At 34.2% G+C, this 22,593-nt stretch overlaps 1 protein-coding gene across 4 annotated transcripts in view; it reads left to right on the top strand.

Annotated features, from left to right (window-relative positions):
- The window catches only part of LOC150104927 (uncharacterized), a 359,330-nt gene that overhangs the window by 320,340 nt on the left and 16,397 nt on the right, over window positions 1-22,593 (top strand). For all 4 annotated transcript variants that reach the window (XM_090395423.1, XM_090395422.1, XM_090395424.1 and 1 more), the window contains exons 11-12: window positions 11,255-11,434; window positions 18,073-18,268. In XM_090395423.1, the coding sequence (XP_090251549.1) occupies window positions 11,255-11,434; window positions 18,073-18,268 (376 nt within the window). The remainder of the gene's footprint in view (window positions 1-11,254; window positions 11,435-18,072; window positions 18,269-22,593) is intronic.

The following is a 22,593-nucleotide window of genomic DNA, read 5'->3' as shown; positions in this document are numbered from 1 at the left end:
CTCAAATCACAAGTGCACATTAGTGAAATGACGTCGCTACACTTCGGTAGCAATACACTTCATCTCTCGACGACTTTGTTCCCGCAAAATAGTTCCATGTTACGATGCAAGCCGTCATACGATTTACAGGTGTTTAGATATGAATTGGGTAGAAATATGTGTTAGTGTGTGCAGCAGTTGACCAAAGCATTTAATGAAGCATATCTCATCGAACTATGTGCAGGGTATTGAAGGGAATCAGTACTGGCAGCAGGTCACATGCGTATACAGAAACCACTGATTTCTACGAAATTTCTAATTTAGTGGCCCGTGTGAGAAAAATGTCTCGGAAATCAATGTGGATTTCAGAGACATTTTTCTCATCATTGAACTCACAATTCGGATAAATACCTGATTAAGCAGTCTTCAATATCTTTAATTCCTAATTCGAAGTGATATTCACTGAGATGACTGTTTTATAGGAAAATAATCCCCGTTTCTCTAATTATAAAACAAGAGTTTTCTTCTTTTTTTTTTTGTTGATGATTTTATCTTCCTACATAATTGCCGATGGGCTTCCTGGGGTTTCTATTGTGATATGAGAACTCAATGCTTCGTATTAATATTATTACTAGTCCCGTCATTGAAAATATAAAAAAGGGAAAAAAAGAAGGGAAGAAAAAATCCTATACATTCTCAACGTTGAACGCCTTCGAAAAATATATTAATATTAAATTTTTTGATGAATGTCGAAAATAAAATCCAAAATACAACCATATTACAGTGTGTGTGTGAAAATATGACAATCAATCATAGAGGCCCTTTAGGAATTATCCTAAAGGGCCTCTATGATCTTGGCCGAAGATAACTTCCAAGGATTTTACACTGCTGAAAGGATGTGTACTGAGTGTATGAATTGAATTATGCCAATGAAAATCATTCCTTCTAAAACATAGATCAAACACTTCATATTTTAGTAAACGTTTAATATACTTTGACACGTACTAATCCCACCCTCCCAATCTTCCTACGTGTAAGTTCAGTTTATATTTCATAGTTGAAATATAAACTGAAATCGAGTGCACGCCACACTGGTCTTTAAACGATGCTGTCGCCAGAACAATTTACTAACGTCCGACATTCCTCATTTTTCGTTATTCTCTCCAACTCAGATCTAAACGTCTGAATCATTCATCTCGTATTCAGCCTAAACCGAATCCGAAATGCTACCCACACCACACCCGCCAGATCCATTACCTCATAAGCCTCGCAATTATACCTTTTGGTCACCACATCCACATCCACATCCATAGCTTAGGCCCCTTCCACCGCCATATTAGTCCGTTTGTTCCTCATCATTGAAACGACATTCTAAAACGAGTCCTGAATGAATTGTTAGCATTTTTGGTAGCAAATGCTTCGTCTAAGACAAATGAAAAACAGAAAACAAGCCTTTACATACAAGTGTAGTATTGTGACGTTTGCTTGACGTCACAATAGGAAATAATATTTTGATATTTTTCAGAAGAATATTACATCCAATTGTTGCGCAATACACACAAATATATGCGAAATATTTTTGCGTATTTATGCATGGGAATTAACGCATGAGTAACTTCTAATGTAGACATATTTGCAAGATTATTAATAAAATAATAGAAGGAAATGTTAACAGAATATTAGCTTAAATTTATAACATATTAAAACTATTTTTTGATCAAAGTTTTATTTAATCTTCAATAATAAAGGGATAAACGAAGAATTGCAATTATCTGGATTTCAGTTCCTTAATGTAATATTTGAAAGATAAAATTAGAAACGAAATTTTCATTTATTTCTTAATATACGACTAGTTCTAGAGACAAAATTAGTTCTACTTCAAGCATCTCATACTTGACAATGAACAGCATGGGTTTACTAAAGAAAGGTTTAATTTCAGCAACTTGCTCACATTTTATAATAATATTACCGAGTTAGACAAGGGGAATGGATACAACATGATACACCTATATTTTGCTAGGGCTTCGCTATGACAAAATAAAACTGCTGCATAAATTAGGGAATATGGGATTGGAGTATAAAATATTAACGTGCATAAGAGAATAATTGTCTTACAAATATAAAAAAGTGGCATATTGGAGTTGTGAGTGAAAAATATTTAAGATAACTAATGGACCAATGGGTTATACACTGGTATTCAATCTTTACATTGATGTCATTGGGAAGGACTTGACAACTGATGACATACAGCTGTCTGCTGATTATGAAAAGGTAGGCAGCGTAATCAAGAATGGGGCTGATATGCAGTACTTGCAGAATGATTTGAATAAACTTGACAGATTTGCGCGCTTGTGAAAATGGCCACGAGTTCAATGCTAGTAAATCATGCAAAGGTCACTTTGGTGTGATCAGATATCCAATGTCATATTATATTATTGGGATTATGCTAGAAGAAAGTGATCCGGCTACGGATTTTAGAGTTTTAATAGATAGAAAGTTCAAGAGCAGTATAGCAAAGATTTCAAATACAAATCAGAGGATAATTGCAATCCTGAAATGAATCTTGACATGTGAAGATAAGTAAGTCATTTCGCTTCTTTAAAAGGCCTTGATAAGACCTCTGTTGGAATATTTTTGCTCAGATCTGATATCCAGGTTTCGGTAGTGATTCTGATGCAGTGGAGGGAGTACAAAGGAGAGTGTTAAAATGATATCAGGATTATGGAATACAGATTATGAAGACAGTGAGAATTTGTGGACTGCAGACAGTAGCAAAATGATGCAGCCAAGAAGCTGGTGAGAGGTATATTTTTCTTTCGGTGATGCGTGATTGGAATGGATTGCCTTTCGGGGTGAGTGCAGATACTGTCCGACCACAGATGCGAGACCCCTCAACACTTCTGCGCATGGCAAAAGAAGGCAAATCCATTCCGATAATAGGATAATTAATGATGAGTGTTATTATTATGCGTCGGAAAATTAGCTTTTCTTTTATGAAAATTCTAGTTTTTAAAGTGGTAACTATTTGCTTGTACAACACGTGAAGCACGTGATTGCAAAGCGCGTGTTGGTGACGAATTCGTACATCGCCTTATTGCTTTCTCCCCATGAAGATCAATTGATTCTTCTCAGTAATGTGCCAGCCAGGGTTCCCACATCTGTGGGCGGACAGTATTGTGAATGAAATCAAAAAAGGTATGAGAGGTGGTGTGGGCTTTCGACGTTGAGAATGTATAGGATTTTTTTCTTCCCTTCTTTTTTTCATATTTTCAATGACGAGACTAGTAATATTCACGCAAAGCATTGAGTTCTCGTATCAGTAGAAACCCCAGGAAATCCGTCGACAATTATTCAATCCATTTTGTTTTGGTTAACAATGTAACAAAATAAAATCCTCAGTCAAAAAATCGAGAAATGAGAATTATTTTATTGTAAAACGTTGAAAAGAAAAAAACTTCATAAGATAAACGTTTGAACAATTATATCATATTATACTTAAATTTTAAACGTTTATAACGTGGATTACTGGATTAATGTGATAGTTATAGTCCTTATAACGACTGGCTTAAAGGGACGAAGCAAGAAAGCTTTTTACATATTAAAACTGGATTACTGATTAATGTGCTAGTTATATATTTAATATTAAAACTGGATTAATGTGCTATTTATATAGTCCTTATAAGGACTGGCTTAAAGGGGCGAGCAAGAATGCTTTTTATCATCTCCGTTATCTGTAAAGGACAGTGTAGGTATATGGTGTTATTGAGCTATTAAAGCTCTGATCATGGCAGGAGGGTAACAGCAACAGCCGAGCCTCAGATAGAACTTTATTGGCTACAGCATTGCTATCCATTACCTTCCAAGGGTATTAATCACATCCACTCGCTAATTAGTTACGTTTTATTTTTTATGTGTGCTAGTTATTATAAGGACTGGCTTAAAGGGGCCAAGCAAGAATGCGTTTCATCTTCCCCGTTATCTGTAGAGGACAGTGTAGGGATGAGGTGTTATTGAGCTATTAAAGCTCTGATCATGGCAGGAAGGTAACAGCAATAGACGAGCCTCAGTTAGAACTTCATTGGCTACAGCATTGCCATCCATTACCCTCCAAGGGTATTAATCACCGCATCTCACAGTCGATTTTCGATTCCGATCTAATCGAAATGATCAGCTTCCTGTGCTAGTTATATTTTATATATATATATATATATATATTATATAGTTATATATGCTAGTTATATTTGATATATATATTATGTGTATATTATAAAAAATTGTGTTCTTTTTTAGCCAAAATTACGCATTCTATCATAGAAGTATTTTAATTTTTTTAAAGAAATCTTAATATAATATTATATTTGAAATAAATAATATAAAATTTGAATATAACATCTGAAGTTCCATCGAAATAAAACTTCAGTTGCAGCGTTATTTCAGTCCAAATGTTAATTTAGTTAGTTTAATTTGGAAAAGAAATATTGTATATTCATATTTCTTAACATTAACGTTAATACGACTTCATAATTTAATCCCAAAACCCTGCTCCAGAGACCAAACACGGAAATTTCTCAAATTACCTAAGGGTCTATAATAAGCAGGACGGTGGATCTCACAGCCGGTGGTGAAATTCATCTCCCACCTAAAGACAATCACAAACGTCCATAACCTTGGTGCGATTCGAAATTCACAGCCTCTTGGTTAGAGAAGGGATATACACATGAACTTAAGATTACCGACCAAGTATACAGGATTATAATCATAATTCAATGGTATTCTCCGTATTTGTATTTAAATTAAAATATTTATTCTTGTCAAACGCTATGTATTAGAATAATTATGGAATTTCCCGTTTTCTTTTGAGTAATTTAGGATAATTAAATGATCAATTTCGTTATTTTTCAAAAGACATTATATATATATATGGAAAATTATAAAAAATTATTAAAATTTCTTTAACAATCAATATGATTTATTTAAATATTATATAATTTTCTAAATATGTTTATGAAATATCATAAATTAATTTAATATTTTGTTAATTTATTGATACACCATTTTTAATTTAACATGAGAAATAATTGTAATGTTTTCAAAACACAAACAGGAAATTTTAAGTTCAGTACATTTTCATATGTTTTGTTCGCTTCTTGACTAACATATTTCCAAAAAAAATAAAATAAAATAAAAATCTTTTGGTGTTAGGAAGAGATCGCATTGTAATCATTTTGTTTTCGAGTAATGGTTTACAATGAGGAATCTACAATGATTCCTATCCAAGTCGATTTCAAATTGATAACAAGTATTGAACGATATCATTTTAATCGCCATTTGTATTATTGAGTAATATTCCTTTTGTATAATACATGAAATTTGCGCAGTCATCGTTATGTGATTTTCATTCATGAATTTCTTAGCGATCTACCGAACTTAAAGCCATGATTGACGGGTAGATTGCGTTCTACCGGCCATCACTGATTTAGAGAATAGTAGTAAAGAAATGCATCTGATCAATTTGTCTTTGCGCAAAATCCTACCCCGGCAAAAAAATAAATAAAATAAAATAAAAGAGAAAAGATAAAATGTACAGTGTTGTTGGATCGCGCAGAGTTAGTTTCCTTCTTCTTTAGTCTAGTCCAATGTACCTTGATCCATGCCAACTGACAACGAGTATTCGTCTTATTAACAAACGAGTGGGTTGCAGCTCCTCTCTGAAAATTCATGACATGCAGCTCCCTTCGTGTCCTGGCAACACTTGTGTGCTTGCTCGCATCTCCAAACACCTATTCGCAAGCATCCAAAGGCGAGATGAGAAATCTAGACTTCTTAAGGAATGCTGGAGCTTACTGATCCTTATTTTAGATTTACAAGTATGTTGGGTTCCATATCAACTGACGACTTAGGAATATATACCTACTGTGCAGAGTTTTCCGAAATGACACCGTACTATCATTCCAAACAGATCCTCTGATTTCTTTTATAGACTTACATATTGCATAATTCCATTTCTCTGCAATCACAAGTGTTTGTTGAGTTTTGGGATAATGGAAGAAATCACTCATTAGAGTTATTACTTGGTAAGCTGGATAGAGATTTTCTGGTGCGTGGTTACCTACTATGTATTTAATAAATTATAATTGAGCAATGTGGAGAAAAATGCATACCAAGTTTACCCTGGGATCTGTTAGTGTTTGCAATGACAATCAATAAATCAAGGACAGATCTTCGATGGAATTCATTTATAAAGTTTGTCAAACTACACTAATCTGTTATGAAGTGATGGTCATTATTATGTGATGTTTCTAGGTTCAGTTCTAGAAAGGAATCCATTATGTCTTATTGTAAATATGTATTTTTTGTTTTCTCCATTTCCTGTTTGTCAAAGTAGTATTTTGTGTGTGTGTGTGTGTGTGTTTCACAAAAACTTATGCTTGAAGTTGTTCTCACCAGCATTTGAAAATGGGTATTTGATTTTACTATCTCTGATAACTACAGGGAAATGGCGTTTCATTCAGTAACCTCAATGTTATGATATAACAGAAGCTCAGTAATAGTAACGCTTGGTTGTTGGCTCCTACATTCATTGTTTATTACTATCACAAGAAATATCTGAGTCATTCAAACATAATTTTTTTTAACTTCATGGGGATTTTACGTTTTTATTACTACGTTTAACATTTTTGCACAGGTCATCAACAGCATCTCATCTATTCAAACAGTTAATCATTAAAACAAAAAACGGTAATAAGTGTATTGTAAAATGAAAACTATGTAGCAATTTTGCAAGAGAAAGCAACATTGTTCAGTAAAATACTCCTAAGCCAACCCAACCTCGAAAATGAAGTGGGATGGATAGCCTATCCAGATGATTGTCATCATCTGGTGTGAGAGTCTGAAGTGGCTTGAAACACAATTCCACGTTTTTTCTAGGAAAGGTTTTCTGTATTACCTACGTAATCCTTACACACTTCTTAGAAAGAAATCAATGGACATCACCGTGAGGGAAACAACAGCCATGATACCCACATTAATGAGATGTAGGATCTCCTTTTGCTGCGATAACTGCAGCAATCCTACGGGCCGTACTTTCTACAAGATCCATCTCCGTGGGTATTATATACCCACGAAGATGGATATTGTGTCTGTAACCATTAAGATTTCTTTGTTTATCCATATGAAAATTAGTGCATCTATACATACCATGAAACAACAAGATATGAAACTATCTTTGATAATAATGTATTGGGAAAGGTTTGGTATTCAACATCGTAGCGATTAAATCGATTTGGAATCATTCTTGAATTCCCAATAAACTTCGCTAACCTGACTGAAGCTGGATTCGTGAGATATATTGCTTACCCCAACTATTGGCCAAGTGAGGAGTCAGCGTGTATGTATGGCTACGGGAGGAAAATTTCAACTTCTAAGGTTGCTTACAAATAAATATCGTTTACTATATATCTTTCATTAAGCAATTAAACTACCAGTTCGAAGTTCTACGTGAGTAAACTTCAAATTTAGACGCAATAATGATTGAGAACACACCTAGTTTGTCACATAGCGCAACCACGAGTTAAATCGAAATCGTTTGATTACTGCTTATCATTGTTTAAGACAAATAATAATCTGGAAATGGTATTTATTCCATTATTAGTGCACTCATAAAATGTGCATGATCATTTTTATTGTATTTAAACAGGCAATTCTTTACAGGAAATTATATTACCAAGAACCAATGGAATATATTCACATCGTTTATCAGAACAACCTGCTGTCCCTTGGAATGATTTTTCAGTGGGGGGGGGTGTATATCCTCTACAGCAGTGTTTCTCAAAGTGTGGTACGCGTATCCCCGGTGGGTCGGCGAAAGGTCTTCAGGTGGTACGTGACAATTTTCGGCTATGCATCAGTAACGCATGGAATCATTGTATTTCTCAACAAATAGTGCAATTAGAGACCAGTGAGATAAAAACAGCACTAACTAATGAATCACTTTCCCCTCCAACATAAACTGCTGTATAGACTCAAGCAAAACCTTACGTTGTCGGTGCAACATGGTTTTGCTTGACACCACTCCGTCGTGAACGTGTTAAAACTAAGAAATATATATATCTATATAGTGAATGTGTTTCAGATATTATGGAATTCGGTTGAAGAGAATTAGCTTTTCAACTCAAACTCCGTATCCGCTTACATATAAATTCAAATAAAATAGACATTTACAGTGAAATATACTTTATTTATTATTTGATAAGGGGGAGTACTTGATAATAATGAAATTTAAGAAGGGATACGCAGATATCTGAAGTTTGAGAAACACTGCCCTACAGGATAAAAGTCTGTTCTTGCTACAATAAAAAAAAAGGAAAGAAACTATTTTAAAAATTTAATGTAATTTTTGCATATATCACCCAGCGACACAATTCTTTTATATATATATATATATATATATATATATATATATATATATACCAGAGGTATATGTTTGAGAAATATATATATTCCAGAGATATAATTCTTGTACTGGATGCTTCCGCCTGTGCTTTTTTTTTTTTTTTTGGCCCTCCTATTTTTGGAAAAAATAAAATAAAAAAATACGATAAAAATAGATAGGTTAATTTTTAACTTTAACCAAAACGTTACGAAATCGGCCCCCATGGCGGCAAAATTTTAAATTTGAAAATGAAAATATAATACTGAATTATTTTTGATATCCCATTTCAGCCCCCCCCCCCTTCGTCCTGAACCCTGTGCACCCGCCTAGTTACGATACTGGCTTCCGCTATGCAATCGCTAGCTTGTTCTTAACGTCTTTCATTTAGTTTATGAAATCAGTGCATGATGAAAAGAATGTGAACATATATTTAAATTTGTTGGAATGAATATTAGGATAGCACTATGTTTCAGAGAAACCTGAACTGCACACACCTCAATAACATGAGAAATCTTCCTTTGATCCTGATCACACTTTCCATCTTTCGAGGAATAATCTCCGTTCACTTTGTGGCATTGTCAGCCATTGTGGGCATTCTTCCTTCAACATGGCTACCAGTTCATATGCCGTTACTGGTGAGCAGCCGACGTTCCACTTTTCTCGAAGGTGCTGAGCTGAGCTGAGATCAAGACTCTTGATATATAGGAAGTCTTGATATATAGGAAGCATTGTCCCTTGAACAATGCTTCCTATATTGTGACAAATCGGACCTCCCAGAGTTCCATACTATCTCTCCCAATAATCTTTAATCGCTCGGTATGAGCTTTCCTATGCATTCTTTGACTGGGTGGAACTCATATTTCAATCACTCATAATGCTTACAGTTGATTTTAGCGATGTAGTGATCAAAGATCATGAACGGAAAGCTCCTTCGAAATCCATTAATTTTCCCACATGCTACACCCTTTGTCCAAAAAGAAACCGAACTTTTCGAAACTAGTGGCTCCACCTGTTGTATCTTTTTGTTGTCGAAAGTCATTAGTGTTGTGCTAACTGTTTATGATGTTTGTTTCATTAGAAACCGAGTTATAGTGCCAAAAGTGACAGTGTGTTTTGACGAATCATCATATCGGGTGTCACGATATTCATGCCGTATGCGACGAGTTCTCGCTATCAATCGCTTCAAAACTTCGAGATAAAACTCACCATTGACCGTTTGGCCAAGAGGAACGAATTTTTTGTAGATAATGCCTTGGAATCGTAGAAACAAATCAGCATTTTCTTTACTTTCGACTTCTCCAAGCGATTTTTTTTTCGGATGTCCCTCTTCTGGTGGTCTCCACTCAGCACTCTGGCGCTTTGTTTCGGGTTCATACTCAAAACACCACGTTTCGTCACCAGTAACGATCGTTTCAAGGAAGTCTGAGTCCTTACAGAGGTTTTAATGAGGTCCTTGCATTGTTCAATTCGATACATTCGGTCAACTTGTGGGGAACAAATCGCGAATTCAATTTACGAAGGCCCAAACTCTCGGTCAAAATGTTGTGCACAGTTCATTTTGGAATCCCCAATTTATCTTCAATCAATTTGACGAACGATTTCGAGTTTTCTTTATGAAATCATGCACATTTTGGGTGTTAATTCGCACAGCTCAGTTTTTCGACGGCCCGGCTTTTCATCGTCCTCAAGCGTCTCACGACCACTTGGAAATCGCTTAAACCACTCGTAACTTGAGTACAGGATAACTCGTCATCACTGCATGCTTTTCTGAAGCATTTGATGCGTTTCGGTAAAACTTTTACCAAGTTTAACACAAAAGTCAATCGCAGCTCTCTGTTTGAAACATTTTCCAACCGCCCATCAAAACACACTGTCACTCCTGGCACTATAACTCGGCTTCTAATGAAACAAATGACATACAACACTAATAAAGCTTGCCGCTTTCGACACCAAAATGATACAACAGATGGCGCCCACTAATTTCATCTTTTTTCGAAAAGTTTGGTTTCTTTTTTGAATTTGAACATAGGGTGTACATAGGGTGTATACTGTCAATACACCCTATATTACTGGGTAGTCGACTCTGGAAAATACAATATCTATTTAGCTAATAGTATTTGTCTCTGTTTTCCTTAGTATCCTTATAGGCAAGGTATGAAGACAAGGAATATATCATATCATCATATTTCACCCTAAATATGAAGACAGGAATATATTATATCTTATATCATCATATTTCACCCTATCATCATATTTCACCCTAAATATGAAGACAGGAATATATTATATCTTATATCATCATATTTCACCCTAAATATCATATCATAATATTTCACCCTAAAACAGGGATTTGGATAAGTTTCCTCTTTTAGGAAATTTACTTATGAACTATTTTTCAACGTTTGCTTAAATGGTGTGTATATATATTTGTAAATTAAATTAATTCTTTAATAATATTGAACTAAGCATATTATCTGTTTTACAGCTTTTATTTTATGCATATTTAAAATAAATAAATATATTAAAAAATAAAAGTTACTGAAATTTAAAAAAAAAGTAAAAAATATAAAAGTTTTTTTTTTTTATCATCAGTCCAACGTAGCTAAAAACATCGGTTAAAACTTGAATTTCAAGAAACAGAGTGGAGAAAAACAAATAATTTAAATTAAAGACAAATAAATACAAAAAGGTATTGGCTACACAAGCTTCGGACTTGCTAGTGTTAGTGGAGACATGTGGTTTGCTGAGCATTCATAGCAACGTGAGATATATTTCTATAGCTTTTATTAATTTTTCATGACTAGCAACTTTTATATAAATTTCTTTGCTGACTTTCCATCACAGAGTCCAGCGAATCATCGGGTGTTTGCACAAGTAACAGTGGAACGAGCTATGATTACTACTCTGACCAGCCAGAATTTTCAAAGTCCACGCCGGTTGTTGATTCTGTATGTGTCTGTGTGGAAGAATACGCTCTGAACACATCCGGGCACCTGCAGCTCAAGCATGGCGATCTTGTAGAAGGTAAACTGTGCATTTAGTTCTTAACATTATTATAATAATTATAATAATTAATAAACAATTTTTTTAAAAAAGTTTCTAAATAAAATAAAACAAAAATATATTTCATTTTAAGTTTAACAATCAAGCTACTCTGTTGACACCTTATTTAGAAAAATATAATTATCATTGAATAGAATAAGAGTTTTCAACTTTTTTCAAAAGGTGTAGACTTTCGGAAGGGTTGGGAACAATCGACAGTGAGATGCGGTGATTGATTCATTCAATCCCCCTTGGATGGTAATGCTGTAGCCAATGAAGTTCTAACTGAGGCTCGGCTATTGCTGTTACCCTCCTGCCATGATCAGAGCTTTAATTGCTCAATAACACCTTATCACTACACTGTCCTCTACAGATAACGGGGAATATGAAAAGCATTCTTGCTTGGCCCCTTTAAGCCAGTCCTTATAAGGACTTTTTTTCAAACATTTCTTTTTGATTTTTATTCCATTTTAATTCTCTTTCTTCTTCTTCGTCTCATCAATTATACGTCAAACATATGCACACTGGGTAGCTACTTTCTGCAGTCAAAAAAGACGTCAACTAACATTAATGGAATAGCAAAGAGAAAGAATAAGACATTAATAATATTCACACGAAATTGCTACACACGGACGACACTATACCAGCACATTAATAATAGAGAAAAGCTACTTCAGTGTGCATCGCTTCCTACCCTAATCATTGGCAGCCAGCAACTAATTTGTGTGTACGATAAGCATATAACGAAAATATTAAAACAATTCAGTGACGTTGACACTTCTTTGTTAAAATCAACAATAATGAAATGAAATACGTTAAATATTGCACAAGAATTATTTTGTTCATTTTTACTCCCATAGGAATTGTTTCGTCACAATTGTAGCTCCTTGTCCATTTTTTGAAGGTCATTTCTCTGCTATATATTGGGTGAGCATTTCGATTTTTCTGATTAAGAGTGACAGAATCTAATCTGACCTTAATCAGTTCCCTATTATAAGGGAAACATTGGATAGTCTAAATAGACATTCCTTTGGATCAAATGAAATATTTGGTCTGAGAACAACCATTAATAAGACTTCAATAAGAAAAGTCTTATTAGAATTCGGTATCATCGTCCTGGCAAATTGCTTGTTGCGTGATGTAAATTCGAATTAAGTGATCTTCATTTGAATTAAAAGGGTTGATAGGAGCGGAGGCTTACGCGATGGAATTTGGATCGTGTTTGTTCATCATTTGTAATGATGGGTTGATATGTCTAGCAATATACTAACCGTTGCCAGTATTTTTGTTTTAATGGTAACAAGAATATGCATGAAATGAAGAATGAGCTGCCGATAGAGAGACATAATCGTATCTCATGACACATTTCAAGCTAAGACGATGAAGGGAAAGTGGGTGGGATGATTAGCATTTAAATTGAGTACCCAAAAGAGCTATCTGTAATAAACGGCTTCTCGTTCATAGAGCCTGCATTACGAATAAAGAAAGCTTCAGTATTTCACTAGTTAGAAAAGAAATAAAAAATGACTTTAGAATTTCATAATCACTGTAATTAATTTATCCTTGCAATCAAGTGATTTCTGTTATTAATTTTACTCGATGGAAGACTACGTAAGTTCCGACGATCTTTAGATATGCTGGGGAAGCGAATGACTTTGAACTTCGGCTATCGATTGATTGGAATGTTAACTTATTCTCTGAATATCCTTGTATCTCTTACACACGGTAAATCGTGCAGTCGACCGTACGTAATAAAAAATACAGATACAAATTTATTTCCGGTAAAATAAAATTTGCGATAAAAACAAATTCTGTTTGCATTTCGCTGAGGACCATCTTAGAAGGATTAAAGAATATTATTACAGAATACAAAGCACCGAGCAACTGATTTTCAACTAGAGTAGAATTCATATATTTTAGATCAGTTTCATTTTATTTTACAAATTCATTGCTGCGTTTGCATTCTTACATGATTAGTCATAGATGCTAATTCCTTTTTCACGGTGTTACCTAGATTTATGTTTTATGTCATTTTTTTCTTACATTACATTTTGCAAATTTTGAATTTTCACAAATATCAACTGCCAAATTTTCTTTCTTAATATTTATGGCCAAATGTGTACTCATTTTCAATATTTTAAAAGAGATTTTAATCGTTCATAATTAATAATAATTTTAATACTTGATTTTTGCTGATCACATAGTATGCGTCTCATCCAAATTGAATAACCTCCACCTAAAAACTGATGACTTTGTTCGCTGAAGAAACCGTCAGTTTTTAGGTGTAGGTTATTCAATTTGGATGTGATTTTATTCACAAGAAAACAAGATCATGCGAATAAATTAAAAATCACATAAAGAAATTAAGTTTAATTTAATTGGAACACTAATAAATAAATAAGGCGGCACCGACGAACACATTTTACAAAGAATTGCTAAAGCACGAAATTGTTTTATGTCATTAAATAAATTATGGAAAACATCAAATATTACAGGTAAATTGAAAATTAATATCTATAAATCTACCGTGCAACCAATACTGCTATATGGCTCTGAAACTTGGAAACTTACCAAGGCACAAAGTAATAAATTGAATATTTTCCAAAAGAAAATAAAAGTTTAAGAAGAGTAACTTTAAAAAAAAAACCTTCTCCAAGTCAATAAATGAAGAGATTCGCCTAAGAAAATGTAAATGGACCGGACATGTTCTTCGCATGGGGATAAACATAAAACCCCAAGAAGCACTGAGTAGGGTTCCAGAAGGAAGACGCTCCAGAGATCATCGAAAATTAACTTGGAGAATGATGGAATCCTAAATGATGGAGGCAAGATGGGCGAGTTGGGCAGACGCAAGGGCGGCTGCAAAGAACAGGGGAAGATGGAAAACCAGCATTGCAACCTTATGTGCCAGTAGGCATGGAAAGTCTTTGTGGTGATGATGAATGTAAGCTAATATAAAAGACCATACATAAAATTGTTCAAGATTAGGAGAGGCGTCCATCATTCATTTTTTAAATTCTAATATGTGACAGAAATATTTCTGCTTCAGCCGGCTGAATCTATCTAATGATCTTGCTGAAGCCAAATATCTGAAAAATATTCTGAAGACGAAAGGAAAATCCAATATTTAACGCATCTCTAGCATGATCCAGTATGATCCGTTGTTGTTGTTCATTAGCTACTTTATTTATGTACAAGCATGGAGTGATAATTTTGGGAATTGGCCGAACAAATTGCATTCTCTCTTCTAATAAATTCAGATACTGCAATTTTATACTGTCATGGTTTGGTTCGTTTATTAAATCGTACATTTTATTTCTTCGATGGATTCGATATTATTATATTGGTTATATGAATATAATAATTCATCACGGATAACATACCAGTGATGGCTTTCCATCCTCGATATATGTTAACAAATCATTTTTAATTATGTCTTTCTTTCATCAGTGGCCTCAAATAACCGATGTTAATTTTCTCAATGTATCGACTCATGAGGCATCTTCTATTAAGCTGTTATACCCTGATTCATTCACTAACCATTGATTTGTAAACCATCAATCATTAGTATATTTAAGTATATTTAAAAGGCATTGATTATATTATTCAGACGTCAGTAAATCAGCTTTATTTGCTAAAAGAAAAAAGGCCCTTCTTTTACTGGATACTTTTATTTTTAACACAATTGTCGTAAAGAAATTATAACTTTAAAATAATGCTGTATTTATTTATTATAATAATTTTATAAAAACCACATTGAAATTCAAAACCAGTAAAAAGGCTTACAGTTCTTCATAATATTTTAAGCATTATACTTGGATGGAAAAACTAAACTCGGCTAAAAAATGCTCACTGAAGAACAAACAACCAAAAAATCTATCTGCATAAATAAATGGTGAAAACAGTTTAAAAAAAAAAGCGGCACACTTATTCTCTGTAGGAGGATTATCGAAGAAATGGGAGCTGACTTTCGGCTGATCACTGTTTATGCACATGAAATCATCTATAGAAGACTTCGTTTTCAACACAGTTTGCAAAAATGCATATAAATTAAATACGCGAATACATTCAATATCGTTACTCAGAGTAACAAAACGAAACGGACCTTGTCAAGTTGAAGCATTTACAGTAACAAAGTTAAAAAGAAAACCAATACTGTACTCTCGTGTTTCTATTGTATGCATATGCAATTACTATAATGTTTATGCCTATATCAAAAAATAAATAATTCTTAAATTAAAATTTAAAAAAGTAATCGGGTATGAAATAATTAAAAATAATTTTAATATTATTTTTTATTTTAAAACTTTTTTCTTTTGATATTGAAAATGAAACATACAAACTCTTATTATGCATACATCAATAAACAATAAAATTCTCAACTCGTAAAAAAATGTTTATTTACATCCTCCCTAAAGAACAGTTTGGATTTCGACAACACCATAGTACTACCCAGCAAATCCACAGAATTGTGGAATATGGAATATATCACCACCAGCTACAACTGGCGCCAGTGCACAGGTGCGGTATTCCTAGACCTATCTAAAGCATTTGACAAAATCTGGCATTTTGGACTCCTGCACAAACTTATCTCAGCCGGTATCTCACTAAAAATGGTTCATCTAATCCGTTCATATCTTCAGAATAGATCAATGCAAGTTAAAATTAACGGTTCTACATCGTCCCAGCGCCATATCTTTGCTGGAGTGCCGCAGGGATCTCTACTGGCTCCATTGCTGTTTTCTGTATACATGTCAGACATCCCACACAATCCGATGACTTCCATTTTAGCACTGTATGCGGACGATACGGCAATACTAACCAGATCTCTCAGACCCCACTTCGTTACTAGAAAGCTTCAAGAAAATCTTCTAAAGCTGGAGGGTTGGTTCTCCAAGTGGAGATTGGAAGTCAATCCCCTGAAAAGCTCAGCGGTTCTCTTCTCAAAAAGGCCAATGTCTCCTGCTGGAGATGTGTTACTATTCAATACTAAAATTCCCTGGCAGAAAGAAACAAATTACCTGGGTGTGATTCTCGACAAAAAGCTATCTTTCAACCAACATATCAAGTCTGCATGTGCAAAAGCATCTAAAGCCATAGCTCAGATCTACCCGCTAATTAATAGAAATAGCAAACTCAGCAACAGAATCAAATTGCAGCTATACCAGATGTCGATTCGTCCTATAATCACCTATGCCTCTCCAGCCTGGAGCCACACCTCTAATACTAACATTATTAAGATACAGCGAGCGCAGAACAAGTACTTGAGAATGATTTTGAACGCCCCGTGGTATGTTAGAAACAGCCAACTCCACAGAGACACAAATATTCCCTATATTCTCTCTTATCTACAATCCTTAGCTGCCAAATTTTTTCTAAAGACGTCCACACATCCCAACGATTTGGTTCAACAAGCTGCAGCATACGAGCCAACGGACATATTTAAATATAGAAGCCCAAAAACTATATTAGCCTCCTATAGCGATACATAATCTCCATGCCCATTCAGGGCGAGCAAACTGCTCGTAAATTTTACCCTCACTGTAACCACGATAGATAGCGGGGAATATGAAAAGCATCTTGCTTCACCTCTAAAGACATAAATGTCAATTGTCAAAAATGTTTATTTAAGGAATTGTAATGTAATATTATAAATTGTAATATTATATGTATTGCACCGTAAAATTATTCGAGAGAGGATGAACTGATTTTGATGAAAGTTAATATTTAAATTTGTGGAGAAATTCTCGAGTCATTTCAATTCGTCAATATATGACAATGATAACTTACGCTTTGGTATTCTTCATTGTTATTGTACATACTTCGATGCGAGTTCCATTGCGATTTAAAAAACTCAAAATCTTACTCTAACAAAAGCTACGAAACACAAAAATATATACAAAACCACGCCAAAATTCCAACGACAACAAAATCACTTTCACACAACACTTTACAACATACTAAAATAAATAATGATGTACTCCATCGCATACGGATTTCCTAGACCAGACCTGCTACTCTTCACAGAAAACTAAATTGCATCTACAATAACCACAATCTACTATCTCGGTCCATATTACACTCTGCACGATTCCTTTCTTCACATTTAAGCCTTTGTGAGATCTGACAGCTTACCAGAAAATGCTAAACCTCTGTTTTGGTTGCTTCTAGCTTAAGGTTTCCTTCCCCAATTAATGCAATCATGCCAATCTGGTAATAAGAATTCCAGCTTTATGCTCAACCTATGCTGAAGCATGCAATCAATTCATATCGCCAATTGGGAAACCAAATTTTGATTTTTTTCTTTCTTTTTTTAATGTCATTAGCAGAACACTCACTTCCTGTCCAAATGGAAGTCATGTTCGTCTGGTCCCATGCAATGGACGGATAGAAAATCTGCTCAATTGCGCTAAGGAAAGATTAAATGGAAGTTTAGTATGACTCTCTAGAAGTATTTCTTTGTCTTAAATATTAGAAATATATATTTCCTCTTCAATAAAACTATATATAAATACATAAATACTTCAATTAATTAGGTATGAATTATCTAATGAATAAAAATTTAATTTAACTTACCTTTACTAATTACGGTGTGAAATTCTTATGTTCTGTGTTTATAGTTACGGGAATCGGAACCAATGGTTTCTTGGAGGGTCGAAGGCGAGATGGAGAAGAGGGAATTTTTCCTGCTTCATGTGTTCAGGAGGTTCAAATGCGAGCCACGGAAACGTTACCTGCAGGAGGACGACCTAGGGTAGAAGGGCGCCGAGAAATTAATGCTAAGAAGATGAACACTGTTCCGCGAAGGTGGAGACTGTAAGTATATCCGAGTGTTGTCGTGCGTGTTTTAAATGCATCTTTAATAGATTACTTCAAACGTTTTCTTCGATAACATGTATGAAAAATATTATCAACTAGAAAGTATTCGCTGTGTGGAACGGGACCTTGAACTAGAGATTTTTACTTAAATTATTTTAGAATTGTATTTAATGGTTTTACCTAATAGATTATTTAGATGAAATAGGTGATACTTAATTTTTTTTAAATAATAACGTTCTTTTGCGCTTTGTGAAGAAATTAAGAAAGGTAAACATTTCAAGCTATTTAATAAGCTGTAAAATAATCAGACTGACACCAGATATAATCTCGATACTAACAACTTATTGCAAAGAATAATGCTTAACCGAGTAATTCACTTTCTTAAATATGTTACATAAAATGTTTAATTACTTTTAGTTGTGTGTGTGTGTGTGTTATGATCCATTGAGTCATTTCCGACTCCTGGCGACTCCACGAACATACACTCTCCATTCCGATCTGTCCCTGACCATGTCTTTCAGAAACTCCAAGCGCACGCCAGTTGCTTCTTCTCCATCCACCCGTCTAATTCTTGGTCTTTCTCTTTTTCTACTTCCATCAACTTTAGCAAGCATCATCATCTTCTCCAGACTGTCAATTGCTCGTATAATATGTCCGGAGTATGACAATTTTTGCTTGATGATCATAGCTTCAAGGGAGAAATCTGGCTTTATTCTGTCTATCACTGATTTATTGGTTTGCTTTGCAGTCCATGGTATTCTTAGGAAGCGTCTCCAAACTCATAATTCAAATGCATCTATCCTCCTTCTTTCACTCTTTCTCAGGGTCCAATTTTCACATTCATGCAGCAACACAGGGATTACCATTGCTTTCACGATTCTGATTTTTTGTTGTGAGGCTAATATCTTTATCTTTAAAGATCTGCTTAAATTTGTCATTGCTTTTTTCCCTAGTAATAATCTTCTTCTAACTTGTTCAGTACAATAACCATCTTTATCAATTCGGGATCTTAGAAGCACAAAATTGTTAACTGGTTCCATTTTCTCCCCATCTACTTCAAAATCATCAAGTTCACATGTTGCCATAACTTTTGTCTTTTTGTGGTTAAGTTTAAGACCATATTTAGCACTTTCTTCTTTAACTTTCATAATAAGTTCCTTCAAATCTTCTTTGCATTCTGCTAGGAAGGTGGTATCATCTGCATACCTCAAATTATTAATTTTTTTCCACCAATTTTAATTCCAACTGAAGACTCCACCATGCTTAAAATGTATTCGCTGTACAAGTTAAACAGGTACGGAGATAAAATACATCCTTGTCGCACCCCTTTACCTATTGTGAAATATTCAGTTTCTCCAAAATCTGTTCGGACAGTAGCTTCTTGTTCATAATAAAGATTTCTCAGAAGGATAATGAAATGCTCTGAGACTCCCATTGTTCTTATCACATTCTACAGCTTCACATGATCCACAGAGTCAAAAGCCTTGCTATAGTCAAGGAAACAAAGGTAGCCATTCTTGTGATATTCCTGTGCTCTTTCTATTATCCATCTCACATTGGCAATTTGATCTCTTGTTCCTCTGCCTTTTCGAAATCCTGACTGTTCATCTGGCATTTCTCTTTTCATGAATGGTTCCAGTCTTTTCTGAATGATCTTAAGTAAGACTATTTGCATGGGAAATCAAAGCTTTGGTTTTGTAATTTTCACACTCTCTTGCATCGCCTTTCTTCAATAAATTTCTTCAATACTTTTAGTTACATCGCACAAAATGTTTAAGCATCTTGTTCGATTCATTTTTATCCGATTTTCAACGAATTTGTCTTGATCTTTGATATTTACTAAAATCATAAATTACAAATTTATAATTTTGAAATAAAGTACAAATTTAAACGCGGATTGAACAAAATCTAACTTTCTTATGCTAATATTTTGTTATTGTAACATCAACATTTTTAGAGTTAACATAACGACTACAGAAACTTAAGTAACAATCAAGTCATTTGGTTGAAAATCATCTGGGTTCGAATATTGTCTAAGAAGGGAAGAAATTATTTATTTTTGGTGAGTTAGTCGATCTCATACAGAAGTACCAGGATTTTCATCCTTGGATCTTGAGTTTTTTCATCCCATAAAACAGACAAACCGACCAGAAGAGCATGCAGTGACAAAACATAACACATTGGCCCCAATTAACAGCTACTTCGTAGTTCCACGCAATCCACTCCCAACCACTAAATTAAGTCAATTCATGTGCAAAATTGTGAAACAATTTCTCTCTCTATTTATTTATTTATTTATTTTATTGCACGTAAATAGTTTCCGTAATGCTTTATGTAAAACAGCCAAAATGTATGACAAAATCTAAAAGTTGAAATAATATCGGAAAAAAATGTTTCTTCTTCAAGCATACAATTATACATCCTTTTCCTGATTTACGCTCACACGTAAATCAGGAAAAGGATGTATAATTCATCGTGCAGACATTCCGTGGGATTTTCGCTTTCGAAAATCCCACAGAATCCTTAGGTGTCTCCATGTCTGTAGATGCGTGTTCAAGGGGGCCGGTTTGCCTGTTCTGGGAGACGAAAAACCCGAGTTTCCAGCCCTCTACTTCCGTATGAGACCGAAGTTAGAGGGTTCTTCATCTGGAAACTCGGGTTTTTCATTCCTCAGAACAGGCAAACCGGCACCTGTGAACACACGCATCTAAAGACATTACCTTTCGTCGAAAGAGACAGATAAAGGTTCCTCATCTCACGGACAGGAATCGAACCCACGTCTTTCGAACCAGAGGGCTTCGTCTATACCGAGTGAGCTACGGAGGCTCTACATTCTCTTAAGCATGCACAATTTTATGCTTGAAGATTAATTTATATTTTTATTGTCATTATTATTACAATTTTCCATGGCACCTTCAAGGAGTCCAAGGGCTCATCGCGAAACGGCACTCTATTCTACACAACTCATCGTCTACACTTTTATTCTCTTATTAGACTGTAATCAAAAGTTAAATATCGTCATACTACTTTAAACTTCCATCCATACACGTCATCACTATCTACACAGTATAGTACAATCCACAACTACATCCAACGCCATCTACCGCCACAAATGGTGTTTTTTTCTGTAAATTGCATGTGTACTAGGATCGATTTGCCTTTTATTTTTTTTTATATACTTAAAGAATATTTTATATTATTTAAATATTTTATAAAGAATATTTTAAAGACTATCTCTCTTATAATAACGGATTTTTTTTTTTTTTTTTTTTTTGGAAATGACGTGTGTATTTACTTTAATTACGCTAAAGTAGTCAATCAATATTTATACGGTCAATAAATCAAGTTTCATTTTACTTCTACTAGCATATGAAGTATGTAACAAAATGGATCGCTGTGCGGTGAGCATCACGGTTATCAGATTTCAGTTGTCGATGAAAATGAATTATTTAAATTCTCCAAGATAATTTAAATAATTCATTTAAATTCTCTTGCTTTTCGGAATTTGATTTTAAGAGGCATTTTAGTTTGTAAGATGAATATGAGAAGATGCGGACGCACACAGATATACGAAAATTACCCTTATCGATGCCTTTCTAGAAATACGAAATTCGCCATGTCATTTCTGATTCCTTTAAGTATTTTATAATTTTATTTTACAGTTAAAAAAAAAAAACCTGGAAAAATATTTTAAAGCCTAACATCCCAACCATTTACAGATGTACTTAATAAAAGATGCGAGTTCTCTCAGATTCTTAGAATTTAAAATATCAAAAGGCTGAATCGGTAACAGAATAAAAGTTACGGTACTTTCGTAGATCAAAAGTGATTTTGCAGAGGTGTCCTTTCAAATCTGGTGACGCAAAGATACAACCTTTCTAGGTGAGCTCTTTGGTCGTAACTTCAAAAGGATTATGCAGGGTATTTATAATGAAAAGCTCTCCGTTCTATTTCTAAGTCAAAATACTCTTATTGCTTGACAGAGCAAGAGTATTGGTTTTATAGCTTGATAATGCCAAACTTAATGGAACAAATCCATCAAAGCGTTGCCATCTTTCCACATAAAGGCTTTGTTGCAAAGTGCAGAATGTCTTTGTGACAGAATAGAACAAATGTAAGTCAATGATAGGTACTCATCTTAAACAGTTGGGTATAAAACACCGTAATAATATTTATTAAATTACAAAAGAGTTGTAAACACAACATCGTACTTTCTGAGTACTTGCCTCACGTATTTTTTCAATCAAATAACAGATTGTTGGTTTAAATATTTTTATAAAACATTTTTGAAATTTCATGACTTTTTTTCCTCTTAAAATAAC

Source organism: Typopeltis vanoorti, chromosome 7, assembly GCF_054136105.1.
Source record: "Typopeltis vanoorti isolate ZY-2024b chromosome 7, IOZ_Tvanoo_1.0, whole genome shotgun sequence".
NCBI classification, from domain to species: Eukaryota; Metazoa; Arthropoda; class Arachnida; order Uropygi; family Thelyphonidae; genus Typopeltis; species Typopeltis vanoorti.
This window is presented reverse-complemented; position numbering and strand designations above follow the sequence as displayed.